The 19,950-nt window shown below is 40.7% G+C and overlaps 1 protein-coding gene across 5 annotated transcripts in view; it reads right to left on the minus strand.

Annotated features, from left to right (window-relative positions):
* Positions 1 to 1,676: 1,676 nt before the first annotated feature.
* FN1 (fibronectin 1) overlaps positions 1,677 to 19,950 on the minus strand; it is a 64,296-nt gene continuing 46,022 nt past the window's right edge. For 2 of the 5 annotated variants that reach the window (XM_073646636.1, XM_073646633.1), the window contains 21 exons: positions 19,039 to 19,221; positions 18,407 to 18,496; positions 17,055 to 17,324; positions 16,834 to 16,950; positions 16,580 to 16,744; positions 16,295 to 16,450; positions 15,965 to 16,078; positions 14,848 to 15,117; positions 14,134 to 14,324; positions 13,043 to 13,130; positions 12,700 to 12,876; positions 12,505 to 12,594; positions 11,716 to 11,895; positions 11,420 to 11,509; positions 9,411 to 9,865; positions 7,628 to 7,766; positions 6,881 to 7,048; positions 5,996 to 6,121; positions 5,729 to 5,835; positions 4,502 to 4,603; positions 1,677 to 2,750 (listed from right to left, as the gene is read on the minus strand). In XM_073646636.1, the coding sequence (XP_073502737.1) occupies positions 2,670 to 2,750; positions 4,502 to 4,603; positions 5,729 to 5,835; positions 5,996 to 6,121; positions 6,881 to 7,048; positions 7,628 to 7,766; positions 9,411 to 9,865; positions 11,420 to 11,509; positions 11,716 to 11,895; positions 12,505 to 12,594; positions 12,700 to 12,876; positions 13,043 to 13,130; positions 14,134 to 14,324; positions 14,848 to 15,117; positions 15,965 to 16,078; positions 16,295 to 16,450; positions 16,580 to 16,744; positions 16,834 to 16,950; positions 17,055 to 17,324; positions 18,407 to 18,496; positions 19,039 to 19,221 (3,359 nt within the window). In that variant the 3' untranslated portion in view covers positions 1,677 to 2,669. The remainder of the gene's footprint in view (positions 2,751 to 4,501; positions 4,604 to 5,728; positions 5,836 to 5,995; positions 6,122 to 6,880; positions 7,049 to 7,627; positions 7,767 to 9,410; positions 9,866 to 11,419; positions 11,510 to 11,715; positions 11,896 to 12,504; positions 12,595 to 12,699; positions 12,877 to 13,042; positions 13,131 to 14,133; positions 14,325 to 14,847; positions 15,118 to 15,964; positions 16,079 to 16,294; positions 16,451 to 16,579; positions 16,745 to 16,833; positions 16,951 to 17,054; positions 17,325 to 18,406; positions 18,497 to 19,038; positions 19,222 to 19,950) is intronic. The other 3 variants (XM_073646638.1, XM_073646635.1, XM_073646634.1) reach the window with 2 other exon arrangements.

The following is a 19,950-nucleotide window of genomic DNA, read 5'->3' on the forward strand; positions in this document are numbered from 1 at the left end:
GCTAAAATTTGCTGTAGGTTCTTAGATTTCTCTAGGAGAAATTTGTCAACAAACTAGCAGGTCCCTCTTACAGAAGTGTTAGAAATTCTTCAGAAAGGCCTAGAGATGGACCTCTCCACTAGTACCTTGAAAATCCAGATTGCAGCCCTAGAGGCTCTATTTGACCAGAAGATCGCTGATGAGCCCTGGGTGACAAGGCTTATCAAAGCTTCCCTTATACCTAGACAGGTGCTCAAGTCTAAAGTAGCTAATTGGGATTGGAATCTGGTGTCTAATTCCCATGATTGGGATGTGTTACAGGGTTATTCTCATCTTGGGTGATATGTTGGAGATACCACTGGGCTTTGAAATGCTGTTTGAATGGAGTGATGGCCACTCATGTATGGCATCCGCTATATTTGTTCTCTATTAGCTTAGTGATTAGGGGTCCCTACAGCTAATATCTATTGTGTGAAAGGTCCTACAGTTTTAGGTACATAGGACACATGAGTCAAAAAATGGCTGTTGTCCTTAGCAACCACAGTGCAGGTTTTATTTTCCTAGAGCAGTTTGAGAAATGAAAGCTGTGCAGAGTTTGGTTATGGGCAACAAAGACCATTGTTAAATGTGTTACAGAAGGATTTATTCTAGGTTTCCCCTAGTCATGGCACATCTGCTCAGGCCAAGCAGCATAACCTTTTGCCTCATCTAGTTGAGGGCTCATGTTCTGTAATGGTATTGATTTACGGAGCTGCAATGGGGCTTAGTAATGACAATGTACACGGGGCCTTAATTTGTAGTGTAAATAAAAGTGTACAAAATGACAGGGGTCAGGTATGAATGAGACAACTAGCCCACTTTCAGGTGGTTATATTATAATACAGGCATATGTAAGCTGCCGTTTTATGACAAGACCTGGACTTATAGCTGTGAACTATGAACATAGCCTGTTAGGCTGCTAAAGAAAATGAATATTAACTGCTCCCCACGTGTGGAGAGCAATGTATATTAATTTTCCTTAATAGAGCGCACACTGTAGCCGCAGCGCCGCTCATGCTGCTGCTATGCGGTCTGTGTGCACGCTATTAAAAGATCATGAATATTCACTACGATCCACTCCCATCAGTTGTAGTGAATATTCATGGTCTTTAATAGCAGGCACACAGACTGCCAGCCGCACTGAGGCTACAGTGTGCGTGCTATTAAGGAGAGTGAATAGTCACTGCTCCCCACACATACAGTTCTGGCACTGGGAGCAGTGACTATTCCGGCACAGCATCTCACACTTGAGGGCGCATGGCAGTAACACCATGCATGGCTCACACAGCGAGTGTCGGAAGCAGAGCGGCATGCAGCGCTGGAGCAGAGAGGAGGGGAGTATAATTGTTTATTTTTGTGTGTGTGCAGCGTGATGGGGATCAGGGGGTGCCATGCATACCAGGAAGAGGGATCAAGGGGTGCCATGCATATCAGGATGGGGGCCACATATAAAACAGGAAGGAGGGGGCCATATATACCAGGATGTGGGGATATTAACAGAATTGGGGGACATTACCAATATAACTGTCAGCGGCAGACCCCCTCCCCCTTAACAGTGCATCATGACCACATTTTTTGCTTACATTTTTTTTTTTTTCTATTCTCCTCCTCTACTGGACCATAAGGTGCGTCTTATAGTCCGAAAAATAAGGCATATATTTGTCATTTGTCCACAGTACATATTTAATAAAGTTGGCTTTATTTACCAAAAACGCATGGTTGCATTTTTTTTGCACTCCCATTGCTTTTTATGGTAGAAAAACACACTGCAAAAACACTGAAAGAATAGACATGCTGCAGTTTTGTAAAAACAAACAAAAAAAAAAAACTAGTGTGCATGAGCTTTTGCTGGTAGTTTAAAGAGCAGCTTTACAATTTACATTAATAAAAAAAACGCAGCTGGCATTGGGCAAAGAAACAAAACACTTGAATTAAAATTAAACATGCTGATTTTTTAAGATCTTTTTATTACAAGAAGAGTCATCTTTCCACAGTAGTAAAAGCTTTGGCACATACAGTATAAAAAAAAAAATAAAAAAAATCACCAACCATAATTACATCAGATTCAATTGCCATCACTTCCTATTTTCAGAATTACTTTCCATAGTTAAGTAGAAGGAAGCCTCAGAAGATGCAGCAGACATTGATAAATAACACTGAAGGAAGGTCAGGTATTAGTAAGGATTGTGCGGAGAAAGGAATTAAAAATTGTGCATACGGTAAAAGACATCAGTGTCAGAAGCAGCCAATTGGCGCTGCATTGGTAATATTAAAAAAGCAGAATTGGTCCCACGGCGTGCGGCCTTCTAATATACCTACTGACATCAGCCCACCCTGTAGCCTATTAACAAAAGTAATACACTGCAGGCGTTTAGGGCCCATAGAAGGCCCCCTTTCACACAAGATTTTTCCTAAAAGGATCAACACTGCCCAGTATTAAAAAATAGCAATTTCCCTTTTTTTTCCCAGATCAACATAAGCAAAATTAAAACAAAATTACAATCATTGAATACTGAAAGGCACGGAAGTACTTCAGATGAACTTTGAAGCATTTATGTCATCTGCCAGTCAGAGGAGGCGTCCATTCGCCACCACTTTGCTGCTCCACCACGTCAGCAATAAACGCACTCTCGCTCGTCTAACAAGACTTCTTAATTCTTGGTCCGCTCAGAATGCTGTGTGTCTGCTTGCAGGCCCAGAGGAAGGAAACACTCAATGGGACATTTCACATTCTGCAAAAGGAGAACGGACAGGGTTACAAAACCTCAGAAAAGCAATGGGGTTAATAGAGGGAGAAAAACAAAAAATATCTACACAAAACTCTAATCATCAAGAACAAACAGTTATACATCACTTGTTTATGTGAACGTCAATGCAATTAATGCAGTCATTAGAGTCTCCTGACTAAATGGATGACTGGTACTGATCTCAGAGTGCTGGAAGTGGGGAGCAGACAAGAAGAAATTTAATCTGTTTAAAGGGCAGGATCACAGTGTATAAAAAAAAAAAAAGTTTTTTCATCCAAAAAATTGGGACAACTTCTCACTTGTCTTCTGTGTGCAGTCTTTTTTACAGCAGCAATTAAACAAGACCATTTCCAGTCTTACATAATTGCAATACATCTGTAAAAATCAGATGCTATACTGTGTCCCCAATTTTTTTTTCATGCACCCATAGACTTTAATGGATGCGCCTTATCTGATTTATGGAAGAAACTAGTGCACACTGCAATATCCATCCCACTCAAAAAATAAATACAAAAATATTCATTCATCTGCATTGCCCCATGGAGCAGCATTGGTGCTATTCATTCTTTTTGCCCACAAACCGCAATCAGGGTTTGTCCACGTGACTGTATTTTCAGTCTAAGGCCACAACCCCAGTATCAGTATTCGGTCAGTATTTTTTCTCAGGCGTGGGAGCCAAAACCAGGAGTGGGTGATTAATGTAGAATTGGTGACTTGCTTCTATTATACCTTTTCTCTGATTGTTCCTCACCAGGTTTTGGCTCCAACTCCTGAGAAATAATACTGATCGAATACTGATACTGGGGCCGTGGCCTAACAGTGAGGGTAGGGTCCCATATAGCATTCAATACAAGGGGAACAGTCTATGCTGTGATGCAACTTAATTACCATGGGTCATGAAAACCACAGCAGCATTCAATTTTTCATGGTAATTTTCAAACAAATGTGCAGCCACTGGCAATCAATACGGTTTCAGTCAACTTTAAACAACTAAGGGCTCTTGGAATCGTCAGTGATTTTCTCGTATGAGAAAAAAAAAAAAAAAAAAAAAAAAACAAACCTTCCCCTATCTTTCAGTCTGTGATAAATTGACAGCACCAAGATAGAAGTGCTGTCAGATTTCTTTTCACGGACCCATACTTTCATTGCAGATTTTGCTCCAACACTTGGATGAACATTGGAAAATCACAGATAATGTCCACCGACTATTCGGTCTGCGTCACCCCTCCCCACCCCCCCCAAAAAAAAGGCATGGACATGTGATCAGCCCCATAGACTATCACAGATACAAGTGCTATTCATGAAAAACAGGGATAACACTCGTACACGAAAAACTGACACGGGAATCGTGGCCAATACAAAAAAAAGCATGAGACCCCCCTATTCCCCAGAAGACAGAACCGGCAGATTGTTAATGCATTTTTTTTTTTTTTTTTAACTACAGGTGACAAAGTGTTAACAATAACACCATCACCAAAACACAGCTATTGACAGTAAACCATGAAGGTTTTTATTTTTTTTTAAGTGAAGGGGGGAAAAAAAAAAAAAAAGAACAAGACACAAAGTGCATAATATCAGAGTGCGAGATAAACCTAAAATTAATTTGCAAAATTTTATTAGCAGATAAGGAAATTTGTTCAGTAAACGTCCATAGAATCACTGCATTCATATAAATTCATTAAATACACTCATGAACAAAATATTTACAGCGGCTACATGGCATCACTGATACTTACAAAATTCTGCTGATATCTTTGTGTGTACTGGGAGACAGTGTGACCTGTTGTATCAGGGGCAACAGCAGCACCTGGTTTTTTGCAGTCATCACAGCGCCACCCCTGCCGAAATAAGCCGGATTAGTAAAATACTAGAACACATGCTGCAGTTTTGATCTGCGAGAGTTTTTTTTTTTTTTCATGCCCATCTCCTCAGAGCTATAGCGGTTTATTTTTTTTATTACACACTAAGAGGGCTTTAGTTGTAGTTTTTAATAATACTTAAATTAGCATCTAAGGATATGTACACACTAAGTATTGGGGAGTTTTGATTTAGCACATTTTCTGCACCTATTGAGTAAATTAGGTTACTTGCTCCCCCCCCCCCCATTAACTTTTTTTTTCCCTGTTACATGTGATTTTATCGCATTTTTATTGCTGCAGTTTGCCCATTTTTGGTACGTCATATTTTGAATAAAACTGCTCTATTTGTGATAAAACTGTGTGATACCAGGACGTATTGATACAGCTGTGTGGATTACATGTGTTTTTTTTCCTGCATTTCACATTTAATGCAATTCTAAGGGAAAAATCCACATATAAAGCTCAGCGTACCCACAAGAGACATTGACACGTTCTGGATTTCAGACAAGCACCGCAGGTTCAGTTTATGCTGTGTAACAAAAAAAAGAAAATTTAAAAAAAAAATACGATGGGCATGAGATTTCTATGCTGGAACTATAAGACAAAACCTAAGATCGAAACAAAAAAACAAAATGAACCCTGCTTTAAGTAAAAAGCAATAGAGCATATAAATAGCATACGGCACTTCGTAAAAAGTTTTTTTTTTTTTTTTTAATCAAAAAGGTGTAAGTACCACCCCACTAGCGCCAAGGTGCACCAGTCAGGACAGTCCTAACCTCTAGTTTTAAACCTTCCCATGTGTCAAAAATTATCTTAATGTGAATAAGAGCCGAGCAGGACTGGGGACAGACTATGGACACCCAGTAATGTGAAGCTATACAAGGCCTGGGCAAAAGAAGTGTAAAAAAAAAAAAAAAAAAGAAAAAAGCCAAAAAAGGCGCAAAATTTTGGAGAAATTCTATGGTGGGCAAAAAAATTGCAACTTTTCAAAGTGATTTATGGCAGAATTCTGGCGTAATCGCGTTGATGACTCCGGGCCATAGTGCCTCGCATCTAGAAGACCGACTGACACAAATGAAAACATGCTGAATGCAAGGCACATACCTGTTGTCCTCCATAGCATGTACAAGAGCAGATGGCTCCCAAGTATTCTTTTTGCCATTGCTCCCCAACATTGTACATTTTTCCGTCATCATAGCAAGTGGCTTCATCTATAAAAAGAAAATAAGTGTTTTTAAAAAGCCTGCTATGCCCGATAAGGAGTTCTGTTCTACTTTTCTTAAAAAGGCAACATAAGAGGTATCACTATACTCCTGTAATAAGGATGGTACATATTATTCTATCCGAGTATAGATTGCACATATTACTTACGAGGTTCACACTTGAACTCTCCCTTTCCATTTCCTAGACAAGTACAGCTCATCATCTGTCCATTTTCTCCATGACGGTCCCATTTCTCACCAATCCTGTGGTTGATTCCATTATCATGGCACCATTCTAAGAATCGGAACAAAACAGACTAAGAACAAAACCAAAAAAGATGCAAAAGTGGACAAAGCGATTTTAACACCACAAACATTTGTGACATATTGATTATATAGGCCATAAAATATATGGTATAAGGGACACCATCAACTAGTCTACAGCTGGGAAACCCAGGTTTGGTGGGTATGTGATCCTATCAATAGGCTTTTATGTTGGCAAAAATTCTTGACTTCTATGCAGACTATGGTCTTTCGGAAGCATATTTCACACACCAAGTGCCAAAAAGACATATGCTGATTCCATGCTATATGGGGACGTTTCTGCAGATTAAAGGTAAGAACAATGCAACTGTAGAAGAGAGGGATGTCATCGAAGGTTTAGACAGCCACTTTAAGCACCACTACAAAGTTTTTTTCTTTTATTGCAGCGCTGGAGTGGTGCTACCAGTGTATGTTCCCTGCCGCCATCTTCATCTTTTATCAGTGCTGCTCTGGCTCCAGCAGTTTGTGACCTGGCGGATCCCTCTAGTGTTTGCTCAAGCGAGCCAGGTCACTTTTCAATGCAAGTCTATGAGCGTTTCATTCTGGCTCAGACGTGCATTGAGAGCTTGTGACAGCTACCTTCCAGTCAGTCAGAAGTTGTGGTCACAAGATGGTGGCGCAGGACCGGAGGGTCACCGGGAACAGATGAAGGCAGTGGCTGGTGAGTAGAATATTAGTTGCATGGACCTCAAACACTGGAGTGGCGCGAAAAACAACGGATCATACTCACTTGAGGAATCACACCTGAAGTGTCCACTTCCATAACCCAGACATGTGCACCAAAGTTTAAATCCAGACTCTGACATACGTTCCCACTCCTGCCCGACTGTGTAATGTGCTCCGGTGAATGTATCATAACAGGTATCTTCGACAGGTTGCAGGCCGCTTTCAGGCACATCTATCAGAACAATGCATTAAATGAGACAGCCCAACTAATAGACAAGATATGATGTTATATTTGTTTTGCGAATTAAACATTGGCTAACCTTGAACCTTATTTAACATGTAGATGTACAAGAGCGACTTTGAAGAGTCAATAAATTAGTATGGCCTTGGTCCAGTGGCTACTCCTATAATCTGTGGTCATCAAATGAAAGTCTTGAGATCTACCTCCTTACTGCTGGAAGCCCCATGGCATTAGATTTGTAGGCCCAGCACAAGGTCATCATTGCCACATGACGTTGCACCTACTGATCAGAAGAGGAGCCAGTAAAGCCGGCCGGTAGGAGGGGGTGTAGATGGAGCTCATTTGGCAGTCACAGACAACTGATGTAACCACTCGACCAGAGTCCTGCGAATCAATATGCTGATCTCTAGTGACTGTCTTTGTCTTTACCAAAATGAATGTACTTGTGGGCTATATGCAGGACTTGCACAAGATAATTCCTAAAATGTACTTGCAACATTAGCCATTTTTTTGGGCAGATTTACACAAAACAAATTACACTTCTAACATTAGGTATGCAATTGTTCTTACCAGTATTACTGATGGTCACCAGTTCCTCCAAGACCTTGTGACGATTTAATCCTTTAAGTGCCTCCACAATGATATTGTAAGTGATTCCTTGGGTAAGACCGTTTAGCCTTGCACTGGTAGATGTTCCAGGAACTCTGAACTATATAGAAAGACATTTAAGACATAAGTGAATGATATTTTCTGTGGCTGACACTTAGCCAAGCACCTGCTACAAATATAAATGATCAGTCATTCCATTAAAAATGGTCATTGGCGACTAGATCTACTGACAGAACTGCATAATGAGAAAATGAAGAGTATAAAAGGAATAGCACACCAAGTATAGGCACAAAAAGGGAACATTTTGTGAAGGCTTTTTTTTTTTCCTTCCCTCGTATCCCCACACAATTTTTTTTTATATAGAGATATTTTTACACTGAGAGGTGAAGTATAGCAACATTTCAAGTGATGCACCATTCATCAGGCTTTGAGTGGGATATGTGTAGAATGTTCCTCTACATTCACCGCTTTTGGTACACTGGGTCTCTTCTCCCATGGGCAATAGTAATTTCCACACTCTTGCTCTCTGGATCATAAGTGTTAAAACCACCATGGGGGCCAGATTTGGCCCACGGGCCAGAGTTTATTTGCCCCACGACACCAGAACCACCAACCCTATATGGGGCCCATTATTCTGTATGGAGGACTATGTGGGGCCCATTATACGGTATACTGGTTGACCTGCGACTTTATCAAAGTTTTTCATTTTGGCCCTCTGTGTGTTTGAGTATGACATTACTGCTCTGGATTCTTAGACAGCCCAGTGATTCCATCTTTTTATATACAGGTACAACTGGATTTTTCCTTTTTTGTTCAAGAAGGATATTTCACAAATATCCAACTCAAATCTGACAAACCGTACATTACCCAAAACTTTGGATCCCCCCTCATATCCAAAAGAGGTTACTACATCGCAAGGTGAATTATAGCACATTCCTTTTTTGTGCCTATACTTTGTGTTCTATTCCTTTATACACAATTTTCTGATGAATTTAGGAATAACGTGGTCTCTGCTCCAATGGAATAGCACCCAATCTCTTTGCAGCATAAATTGGAGGATAATCAACTCATTCATTCTCTATTGAGAACTGCATTGTGATCAATAGATAATCTACCAAACAAATAGGTCAATTACATTTAAAAAAAAAAGAAAGTTCTCAGTGCTCTGCTGTGGGAAATGGGCTTAAAGGAAATGTACATCGTACACGCAGTTCAATTTGTGGATAGCTTGGTATAAAGAAGGAAAAGCGGAGCAAAATGATACATAGGTTTGTTGGAAAAGATTCAGTATAACTTGTATATTGTTCATTCAAATCCATGGCTTTTGTTTGCGTATGAGTCCAGTGGGCGGGCCTACTAGTGATTGACAGCCATCTCTGCATGTACAATAAGTCAGGGAAGGCAGTCACTGAATAAGACTGACCGCTGGACTCCTCTATATAACAGGGATTTTAATGAACATAAAAGTTTCAAGAAAACTTAATACAAAAAAGTATTTCAATCTGATCAGCTCCTCCTATAGATCAGATACTATTTAAAACATGACAGATTCCCTTTAAAATGTGCATGTTTTACACTATTAGTACTGCAGAACTGAACTTCACAGCAGCCATCTGATGGAATTGTGCAATATATGGTCTTGCTGGCTCACACACTCACTTAACTTTAAGTATTGTATATGTAGAAAGTTTTTAGCCTACAGAAGTAAACATAGTAAATATTTACTACATTTCAGCAACTTTACCTCAATCGGAGATTCTTCTTGCCCCACAGGATGACAAGAAATGACATATTCAGTGGTCTCCAAAAGAGGTCTCCATGAAATTGTGGTGTGTGAGGAAACCTCCTGTACTCCAGTGTCATTGATCTGAGGTCCAAAGCCATGTGGATAAGGCCCATCGAAATCTCCTCTTGGAAGGTGGTGTCGGTCAATTATATCTGGGTACCTCTCTGGTGTAAATGGCCCTGGTCTCACAGGGGAAGCAGTGGTGGGCATGGGACTTCTAAAGCCATGTTCTTCAATGACCCTTCCTTCATGAGCTGGATTGGATGGTCTTCCAGAGCCTGGAAGTTGGATACCATTACCATTGTCAAATGTTGTCTGTGCAATAAAGGGTTTTTTCTCGGCTTCAGAGGGAACGTCGAGGATTTCGGGGCCTTGGCCAGGGTGAGGGAGGGTTACCAGTACAGGGATCTCGTCTAGCCAAAAAAAAGCGTTAGGAGCAATAAAAGCAAAGCATTAGTTAAAGCAGACAGCAGCAGCAATGATTTTCTGTTTCCATATCGGTGTCTAGGAGACATGGTACTGAGAAAATTAGAAGAGACTTTAAATCTACGGCATAATCCAAGAAAGGTGAAACATTCCATTATTTACTGATGCACAACTATCTTATGCATGTTTGCTACAAGAATATTTCAGCTTTATACATGGATTGCCAAATTTAAAGTTAGGCCACACTCACACAATCAGTATTTTACATCAGTATTTGTAAGCCAAAATCAGGAGTGGAACAATCAGAGGAAAAAGTAGAATAGAAACATGTCACCATATAAATGAGAGATGTCCAAGATTACAAAATGTTCCTTTTAATTATAGTTAACCATCATTTATGATTAATTCAGTCACGATCACCAAGCAGATTACGACTTAAAAGTTTATAAGCGCAACAGGCAATAAATAGTTGGGAAAAAAAAAGCTTGCAAATTGCGATGCGCTGGAAGCGGCTCTTTGTCTGGATTTCTCTTAGTATCTGGCTTCATTTTTTTATGCATTTGAGCCAATTATAACCCACTCCCACTAAAAGACAGACCTGTCACTCCAGGTCAGGGGGCAGGGAGAAGCCGCCGGGGTCCCCACCTATCTGACTAGTCTTTAGTGCGGTCTTAGTCCTCGGCGGCTTTTCAAGTATGTTTTCCTCTAAAATGCCGCAGTAGAGTAAAACAAAAAAAAGGGTAAGCAAGATGCAGGTATGAACACTTTTTCCCCGGCATGGTGATGGGGGAATGTTACAGTATACGTCAAGAAAAAGCTCTCAACGTATACTGTAGGCTAAAAAGGACAGATGCAACCATGTAAAAATTATGTATGATGCCACAAGCATGGCGGGAGCAAATTTCTTTGCATTTTGCTTAGATACTTCTTCTCTACTAGTGATGAGCGAGTGTGCTTGTTCAACCCTTTCACCGAGCACGCTCGTGTGCTTACCGAGTATCTTCGGTGTGCTCGTATATTATGTTAAAGTCCCTGTGTCTGCATGATTTTCGGCTATTAGACAGCCTCAACACATGCAGGGATTGCCTGTTTGTTAGGGAATCCTCACATGTTGAGGCTATCTAACAGCCGTAAATCATGCAGACACAGGGACTCGAACATAATATACGAGCACGCCGAAGATACTCGGTAAGCACCAGAGCATGCTCGGTTTAAGGGTTAAACGAGCACGCTCGCTCATCACTATTCTCTACCCAATATCCTCCATATACACGTGGGTCACAGTGTAAAACCGGCATTCAATTTAAAGCTCCAGTAATACAAAATTGAGCTTCTGTATAGATTCCCAAGCAGCTCATGACAGTCTGAACGTGCAGCCAGGCCAAGATTTGTACCTTAACTTTTTTTTGTGTCATAAAAACAAAAGAAAAGTAAAAAGTGTACCACTTTTGGAGAGGGGTAAGGGTTGGTGGGTACTTTTGGAGAAGGAGCTGACAGAGCGGCAACTAAGCTACTTTCAGAAGAGGGCAAAGTTAAAATACCTGTCTTCTTCCGGCCGATAAGAGGTTCGCTCTTCTGGTTATTCCTCACAGCAATGACATAGATTATGTATTCCACATCAGGCTCCAAGTCTGATAAAAGAAGGAGATCAAATAAAGATATAAAATGACAACACTTGTAATTAGTTGTGCCCTGCACAAATTTCTCCACTTTTCACAAATGGTAACGAGATAAAAATGGGTGCACAGAAAAGGGGATGTTACATCAGGAGTTAAACTTTGAGACGCATGCTGAAAAACACCAATAACCACGTAATAAAGGACAATTTTGTACTCACTAGTGATGGTGGCTTCAGTGGTTCCTGCTGGAAGGCGAGGCTGATGTTCCTTAGGCACGCCACCCACTCGCTCATATCTAATAATGTATCCTGTAATGCGGGAGCGAGGAGGTTGCCAGGAGAATAGCAGGGAGTTGGGCGTGCTGGTCAGGAAGCGCAGATTGGAAGGGCTGTCTACAGCTGTAAAATAATTTAAAAGTTATTTAGAGGTTTCTAAAGTGAGAAAATCGACACAATATAAAAATGAAGCAAATGGGAAAGTAACGAACTACTAGAATTGGTCAGTCGGTCTGTGGCTGGTGCACGGCAGAGGGAGAACGGACTCTTACCTGCCGACATCGGTGGCCCTTTTGATTAGTCAGCCTGGTACAACATCACATGTGGGTCACACCACGACAATGATGCTGTCCAGGCCAGCTAATCAAAATCAGAGCTGTGGACATCAGAAGGTAAGAGGCGGTTCTCCTTCTCCTGTGGCCAATGCAAGGGTATGCGCAAATCAAATTGTACCAACTCTACTTACTACCATTTATAGGTCAGAACTGCTCATCATGCAAGACTGAAGGTCCATTTAAACAAATCAATAGTCAGGAAACAAGCTCTCCTAGGAATGTCTAAACGGGCCTGCAACCACCATAATGACCAAAACAATTGTTGTTGTGTAAAATGATTTTTAAGCAAGCACGAACATTTTTATGCTTACGGAACGATCGTTTTAACGATCGTTCTGTGCGCATAGATGTGTGTGTCTAAATAGGTCATTAGCTCACCAATCAGCAGTGGTTTTACCTGTTGCTACATCTACATTGACAGGGGAACTGCGGGCATTGTCATTGATGGTGTAAAGGTAGATCTTGTAGTCTGTTCCAGGCTGCAGTCCTAAAATATAAGAAGAGCTTGAGAGGCTGTTGAGGCTCTACAGAAAAGTAAGACAACCATACTCTACACAAAATCACCCAAGATTGATCCGCAATGTAACATTACCTGTGACCGTGTAGGTTCTAACGTCAGGTTTGATCACCCTCTGAATAGGAGTCTGACCTCCAGCGGGTACGGCCTCAATCAGGAAGCCAGTGATGGTTTCGGTCTTTGTGCGCCAGGTTAGGGTGACTGTGGTTTCTGTAACATCGGTAACACGAGGACGACGAGGTGGACTGATATCTAAGAACAGATATGGTAACTAATTAAATCAGACAAGGAACAAAGTTTTAAAAATTATAGGAAAATAAATTCTGCCAGGTTTAGGAAGTCCAAGATAGATAGTGAGAGGGTCTGCTTTGGAGAATTTGACAGGGGGGACAATTGGTTAAAGTGCCTTTATTCTTACTTTCAAGGGTAGAGACTGTGCCTTGCAGTGGAAGACTCGTAAGTCCATTCTTAATAGCATATACATGCACTTCATACTTGGTAGCAACCTGTCGAATGAAAAAAGTCACTACAATATTAAAGTTTAGATACACCCAACGTATTTCAATGGAAATCTGAATACATTTGGACAAGGGACAATGAAGAATTGTATCATGAACACTAGCGTCAATGTATTTGCAGCCATAAACCGGCTGAAATCACTTTGAATTTCCTATTGTAAAAGTGGCAAGTCTTGTTACGTTTTGAGGAAGTTTGGTAGGAAACTTGATCTACTGGGTACAAAGTAAAACGCCAATAGGTAGAAAATAGATTTGCTTTCACAGAAAGGGTAATGAATTTTGCTTAAGGCCCATTAACCCTAGAACGCATGACCATAAAAATCTACTTTTTCACATACCTGGGGCCTTTTAGGCCCGTGGGCAAATAACATGGAATAACTCAAACAAAAATGACAAACAACGATATACCTGAGGAATACCTAGAGTTTCAAAATTCTAACTAAAGTAATCTTGCAGAAAATAGAAAACAATTAACAGGGCGGGCCTGCGAGGCCCCAGGTATGCGTTCTAGGGTTAACAGGGTCCGATGATAGGGAATGGGCATTCTTATGATTGCTTGTTCCTGATCGCTGGCATGGGTACACATGTGGCCAATGAACTAGGGATTGGATCGTTCATGTGCTACCAAAAATGATGATTTAATGGCTTACATCACCCCATATAGACATGGGGTGTGCCGCCGAGAACAAGTATGCTGTATGGAGGCAGGATGGTGGTTTGGGTTATGAATTCGGAATAGGAATCAAACAAATCATTGATCAACTTGTATATAGTGTAAATGGGATTTTAGACTTCATTAGATTAGACTCTATCCAGCTATTGTTCTTCTAGGTCCTATGGTATTGGTATGCTGCTCAAGTTTCCTCTAGGTACTCCTTATTCTGCCCTTACTCTAGGTTACCTGGCCTCCAGATATTGGCCCTGGCGTGCAAGTGTGAGTTAAAATATCATCCTATTTCTCCATCTACAGTTGCAGCCAGCTGAAACTCACCATGAGGCCAGTAATGGAAGTGACCGTTGTACTAGCAGGTAGATCAATTTCTTTCATGGGGGGCCCAGTTTTGTCCTTAGGATTCACTCGCACACGGTACCCGGTCAACTGGACATTGGGTGCATGCCAGCTTAAAGTAAGGCCAGTTGGGGTCACTTGAGAAAACTGAAGATTTGTTGGAGCAGGTATTGCTGCAACAGAAAAAAAAAGCACATGTAATATAACGGTCATCACATCTCAAAACAAACAAAAAAAAAAAAAAAAAAAAACCTTAAAATTCTCAATTTTATTAGATATACCTAAAAATGGAAATTATTTCAAGACACTTGACAGAATTTACATTTTTAAATATATCTAAGAAAATTTAGATTGTTTAAGGTTTTTTAATGGTTTTAAAAGGTATTGCTGCAAAACAAATACCAAAATGATTAATATAGGGGAAAAAAAAAGAACATGCATAAAACAGCATGCAGTGCAAAGTCAAGAACTAGAAATAAAATCAACGTTTTAGCTACCATCTTAGACACTTAGAGCACTAGATATCGGTTTATCTGTGAACATTGAAAACACACTCTTGCAAACAAAGGGAATATGAAAAAGATATGGAAAGTGGTGAGACACAAATGGGCATCACTAAGTGAATGACAACGCAGAGGATCGAAGAAGGCCAACACGAGAGCTGGACACAAGGTACATGCCATGCGTCCCAGATACCTGTACTATGGACTCCGATCAGGGGCTTGCTTTCCATGTCATCGTGCAATGCCACAATGCTCACAGTGTACTCAGTGCCCGGCCTGAGACTGTGCAGTTCTGCAGTGTCATCATCAGACTCCGGTGCAGGAAACAACTCTCTGACTCCATCCTCAGGGTTTGCGTAGGTCACTCGATAACCAGTAACCTGTCCTTCTGGCACCTCCCAAGTCAGTCTGATAGAATCAACTCCCACTTCTGGGAATGTCAGTCCCTTGGGTCGGTCAACGTCTGTCAGGCAAATTAATCATACAAGCAGTTAGCGGCAAAAACAAGCAGCAGAAGAAAAGCACCAGGAGTGGAAGCCAATTGTATCATCACCCACAGGTGGCATGTGCCATGCACCACCATCTGGCAGTGAACAGGCTACCCCCTTCCATAATCAGTGATTTTGCTACACGTAAAAGCAGATTAACAATCCAAAATATGTGAAAAAGCCCAATATTCACAGTGCGAGACCAGGAATAGCAGGGGTCGATTTCTGCTAAATTGCAATACCCCTTTTCTGCCGCTAAAAATTAGGTCAGATCATTAATAAGAAAATTAATAGAAAACCCCCTTTAAAATGCACTACAGTTTCTTTTAATAATTAAAAGTGCAGGTGCAGATTACAACCACCCGATATGGAATTGCTGCAAAAAAAAAAAAAAAAGTTCCACCAGTTATTGAGCTAGCATTTTGCAAATCAGCTGGCGGCAAGAATGAAGCAACTGTCGAGTTCCTAAATGATAATTAAAAGCACTTTATGCATTTGCCTTATGCAATTAATGATTTGCACTATTGCATTACTACTAAAAGCAATTAGTAAAAAGCAATGTCCAGTAGGCGAAGAATTTACTGGTATGTTTGCAGACCAGGTCAGATCAAAATGGCTGACTGATTTTTGTCCAGCCACGTCTGTCTAGAGAAGGTCATAAATCAAGTTTTTGTTTTTTTATGATCTTGGCAATAAAGTAGAATCCTTAAGGCAGCCAAGGGTAAAAAGAGAAAAAAAGCACCAAAAATCCTAAAACATTCACATCTGGTTCTCAATATCAAATATTCAAGAATTAAAAACACAGAACTGGGTGATACGTACTGGTAACGGCAGTTTCCACAAGGGGCTCGCTCTCTCCATTTATACCCTGGGCATACACGCTGACCACATACTCAACGGTCGGTTGAAGCCCCACAATGGTCATTTCAGTTTGATCTGTAATAAAAGTGTACGATTAGTATTTAAAAATAAATAAAACTAGTTTTGAAAAGTTTGGAGAGAACATTTTATGTAAACTTCATTTTCCAAAGAAAGCGACTTAGCACTTATTTCTATGTGAAGTCACCATTTACATCAAGCATGAAAATAAACTATACGTAAATTACAATCTATAGACATTATACTTTGTTTTTTTAGAGCACTAAATCTTACCTGAAGGTACAATTTGTGAAACAGTCTCACCCTGACCACTTTTGGGTACACTAGTGATTCTATACCCGGTGACAGGGCCTGGAGGTGGTGTCCATCGTACATGGATGCTTTCATCCTGGACCTCAGTGACCTTCATCTCTTTGGGCTGTTCCACGCCTGTTTTTGTTTTTTTAAAAGAAAACAAGAAATTAAATTTTTAACCCTTTATGACTTTTTGGCGCACTCACAACAAGAGGTTTTCATAGATCAGAGCACCAAGTAGCACATTTGGCACACCAAATCTACCTGTGGCGTATAAAATGGTGATGGGTCTGCTGGTGGCAGGACTGTCTCCTCGGCCGGTGACTGCGTATACGGTAATCGTGTAGCTCACGCCTGGTTTCAGATTATTTATAGTTGCAGAATTGGAAATTCCAGACACCGTGAATTCCTGAACTGGACTCTGACCTCCTGTGATTAGAAAAAAATAAAAATTTTATAAAAAAAAGCATAAAAATATATACGCACCATAAATTATTTTACACTTCATTGTATCTTACCGTCCTCAGAGGCTGTAATTCTATAGTAACGCACATTGACTGCAGGTGCATCCCAGCTAACAGTGATGGAATTAGGGGAGGAAGATGTTGCCTGTAGATCAGTTGGGATGTCAGACACTAAAAAACAAAATATATACAGTTCATGAAGAATAAATAAAAACATACCAAAAACACACACACCTTATTGAAAACAGCAATGTCCTAAAAATCGAAACACGTACCAGTTGCTTGTTGCCCAACAAGAGGTGTACTCTCCTGAGAACCACTGACAGCAATGATGCTCACGACATACTCCGAGCCAGGGATGAGGTTAGTAAGGGTGATCGAGTTGCGAGATGGTGGGATTCTTTCCACTCTTGGATGACCACTTCCACTCTCCAACTGGTACAGGACTTTGTATCCAGTAATGGTTGCACGGGGAGCAATCCAGTGCACAGTAAAGGAGTTGGTAGTGATTTCAGAAAAGTCAATTCCAGTTGGGGAGTCCAAAGCTACACGTAGAGCACAAAAATAAAGGAGCTAATAAACATATCCAAAAAAATTATCAATGATGTCTTTAGGTTAATGAATTTCTTACTATTTCCATGCAACTCATTTCCGACAGAAATTCTCCACCAATAGTCAAACTTTAAAGGCCATATTCACATGGCACAGATTTGCCATAGGCACAACTACTTTCAGAGAAGCATCGGATAAAGACGGACACTGATTTTCACCATGAACCGGCCAGCAGATCCAGACACAAGATTAGCCACAATGCAATTCAATAAATCTAATCTGTGAGCCACAACAATAATGATGTGGATTTAAAAATCTGAAGCACTTTCCTACTCCATTAGGATCTTTACAGGAGCATATAAGTGGGGTACAAAAAGTTATTAAATTGCATTGCCAGAACATGTGCCTAAATCCAGACAATATCCTACGTGGTAAACCTGACCTATTTTCAACAGGGTCACTCCAGGATCCAAACTCAACAGAAAAGCATTCATAAAGACTGGCGATTCTCGCTGGTCTTGATAAAGGAGGCCTGTAGGAGTCAGATGCTCCCAATTCATTAAGAGGCACATACCTCTTAATGCATCAGGCACGTCTCATAAGTGGGGTGCGCCTCACCATAAATTTTACTCGAGTCTCTGGCTGGACTAAGATTTTTGGTGTAGGGAATGCCACAGCTCATGCCACAATTCTGCCCATTCTGGAGGAGCTGGGAGAAACTAACGTTTAAACGACAAAAAGTGGCAATATTTTGGCGCAACTCCAAGTTGCACAAAAATTTTGCAATTTTCCAAAGCAATTTACAACAGAAATTGCTTAGATGAATCAAGGCAATAGTATTTATTATGGTACCAGCTTTCCCCCCAGGTCCAGGATGAAAACTCACATTTTGGTGTGAAAATCCTAGACCGAAACAGCATCATTAGAACAGCTCAACGGCCAATCATAGTTTTTTTTGTTTTTTTAATACGAATGCTTTGCAATATTGGGTTACAAATTGTGTTAAACTTGTCAAGAAACATCCAAAACAAATCCAACTATAAAACTTTATAAGTCCATCATGCAAAATCCTTACTTGTTCTGTGGACTCCAGACAGCTCAGTGCTCTCTCTTTCTTCATACACAGAGTGAACATTGACCTGATACTCCGTAAATGGCAACAGATCTTCAAAAAGACAAAAAAAATAAAAAGTTAAAAACAAGAAAAAAAGCATATCCTTCCCTCTAAACTTTTACGCTATGTTCCCATGTAGTGAAAATGCAGAAGATTTTCCACTGTGTATTCGCTAGTGGAAAGTCCACTGCAATTACAGTGCCTGCATAATGCATGAGATTTCAAATAATATCATGAACTCGCTGTGAAAAATTGACTAGAGCCGCGGGATTGAGATTCACATGTCATTTTATGTTGTGGATGTCTCCTGCACTGTCTTAAAGATATCCGTAGTGGTTATGCAGGATCAAAAAAATGTTCCTTGGGAACATAGTCTTAAGGAAGAGACAGTAAATTAGCCCTTACAGTGCTGGAATAAGGAGTAGCACTGACAAATAATAGAGTAAAATAATGACCGATTAAAGTGTACAAATATTCATACTGGACAATTAGATGCAAAATGTCTACACTCTAAATATAAGACACGGGAAAGCCATAGTTTAGAAGTCTTGTCTAATCTCACAACCAGTCCCAACCCCGAGGTGCAGTCTTACTTGTTAGGACAACCATGTTGTCAGATGGAGAAATAGTCAGCTCCGTGATATCATCTGGTTTCTTCACTGGAAAGAAGCGCACTATGAAACTGGAAAGCGCGATGGACGTTGGAGGAGCCCAAGTGACACGCATTGTGTCAGAGCCGGTGTTGGTGAAGCGCAAGTGCGTTGGGGGGGGCACAGCTAAAAGTGTGCAACAACGAGAAAGAAAGTTACAAAGTCATTCCATTGACCACGCACCTCAATATATTTTTATTGCCAACATAGTAATGCTAAGGGTGCTTTCACATTGAGTTTATGCACCTGGTCAGGGCACACATCCGAACCCCCTCCACGCAAAACAGGTTACAACGTAAGCGCCGATGGTACCACAGACTAATGGTGACGGCAGAGCGAATGTCCACTCTGCCGTGCATCATTTTCGGGTGTGTACGCCTACAGGAGGCAGACACTGAGACAAAGTCTACTACATCTGAGTGTCCGCCTCTTGCAGGCACACACCCCTGAAAATACAGAGTGGACGTTTGCTCTGCCGTCACCATTACAGTCTATGGCCCCATCAGCGCATATATAAGAATCCAGTCTTGTGGGGGCGGTTTGGACGTATGCCCCGACGGGGTAACTAAACGCAATGTCAAAGCACCCTAAGAGTACTACCTGAATAGTTTAAAAGTGTAACCCTTGGTGGATTTATTTATATTGAGTGATTTCCAATATATTGGGGAAATCGAACAGTACTTTTAAACATCATAAAAAAGTTTTGGGGTACATTGTGAAGGTTGGATATTTTTGGATTCTACAGACAGACATTCTCCCTCTGCTGTAACTGTAAGGCCTAATTGTGCAACTTTTTTTTCCCATACAAAAAAAAAAAAAAAGGTTGCTGCTTAATCAGTTTATTAAGCCATTGAC

This window comes from Phyllobates terribilis, unplaced genomic scaffold (genome assembly GCF_046119375.1).
Source record: "Phyllobates terribilis strain yellow unplaced genomic scaffold, ASM4611937v1 Scaffold_9__5_contigs__length_417890890, whole genome shotgun sequence".
NCBI classification, from domain to species: Eukaryota; Metazoa; Chordata; class Amphibia; order Anura; family Dendrobatidae; genus Phyllobates; species Phyllobates terribilis.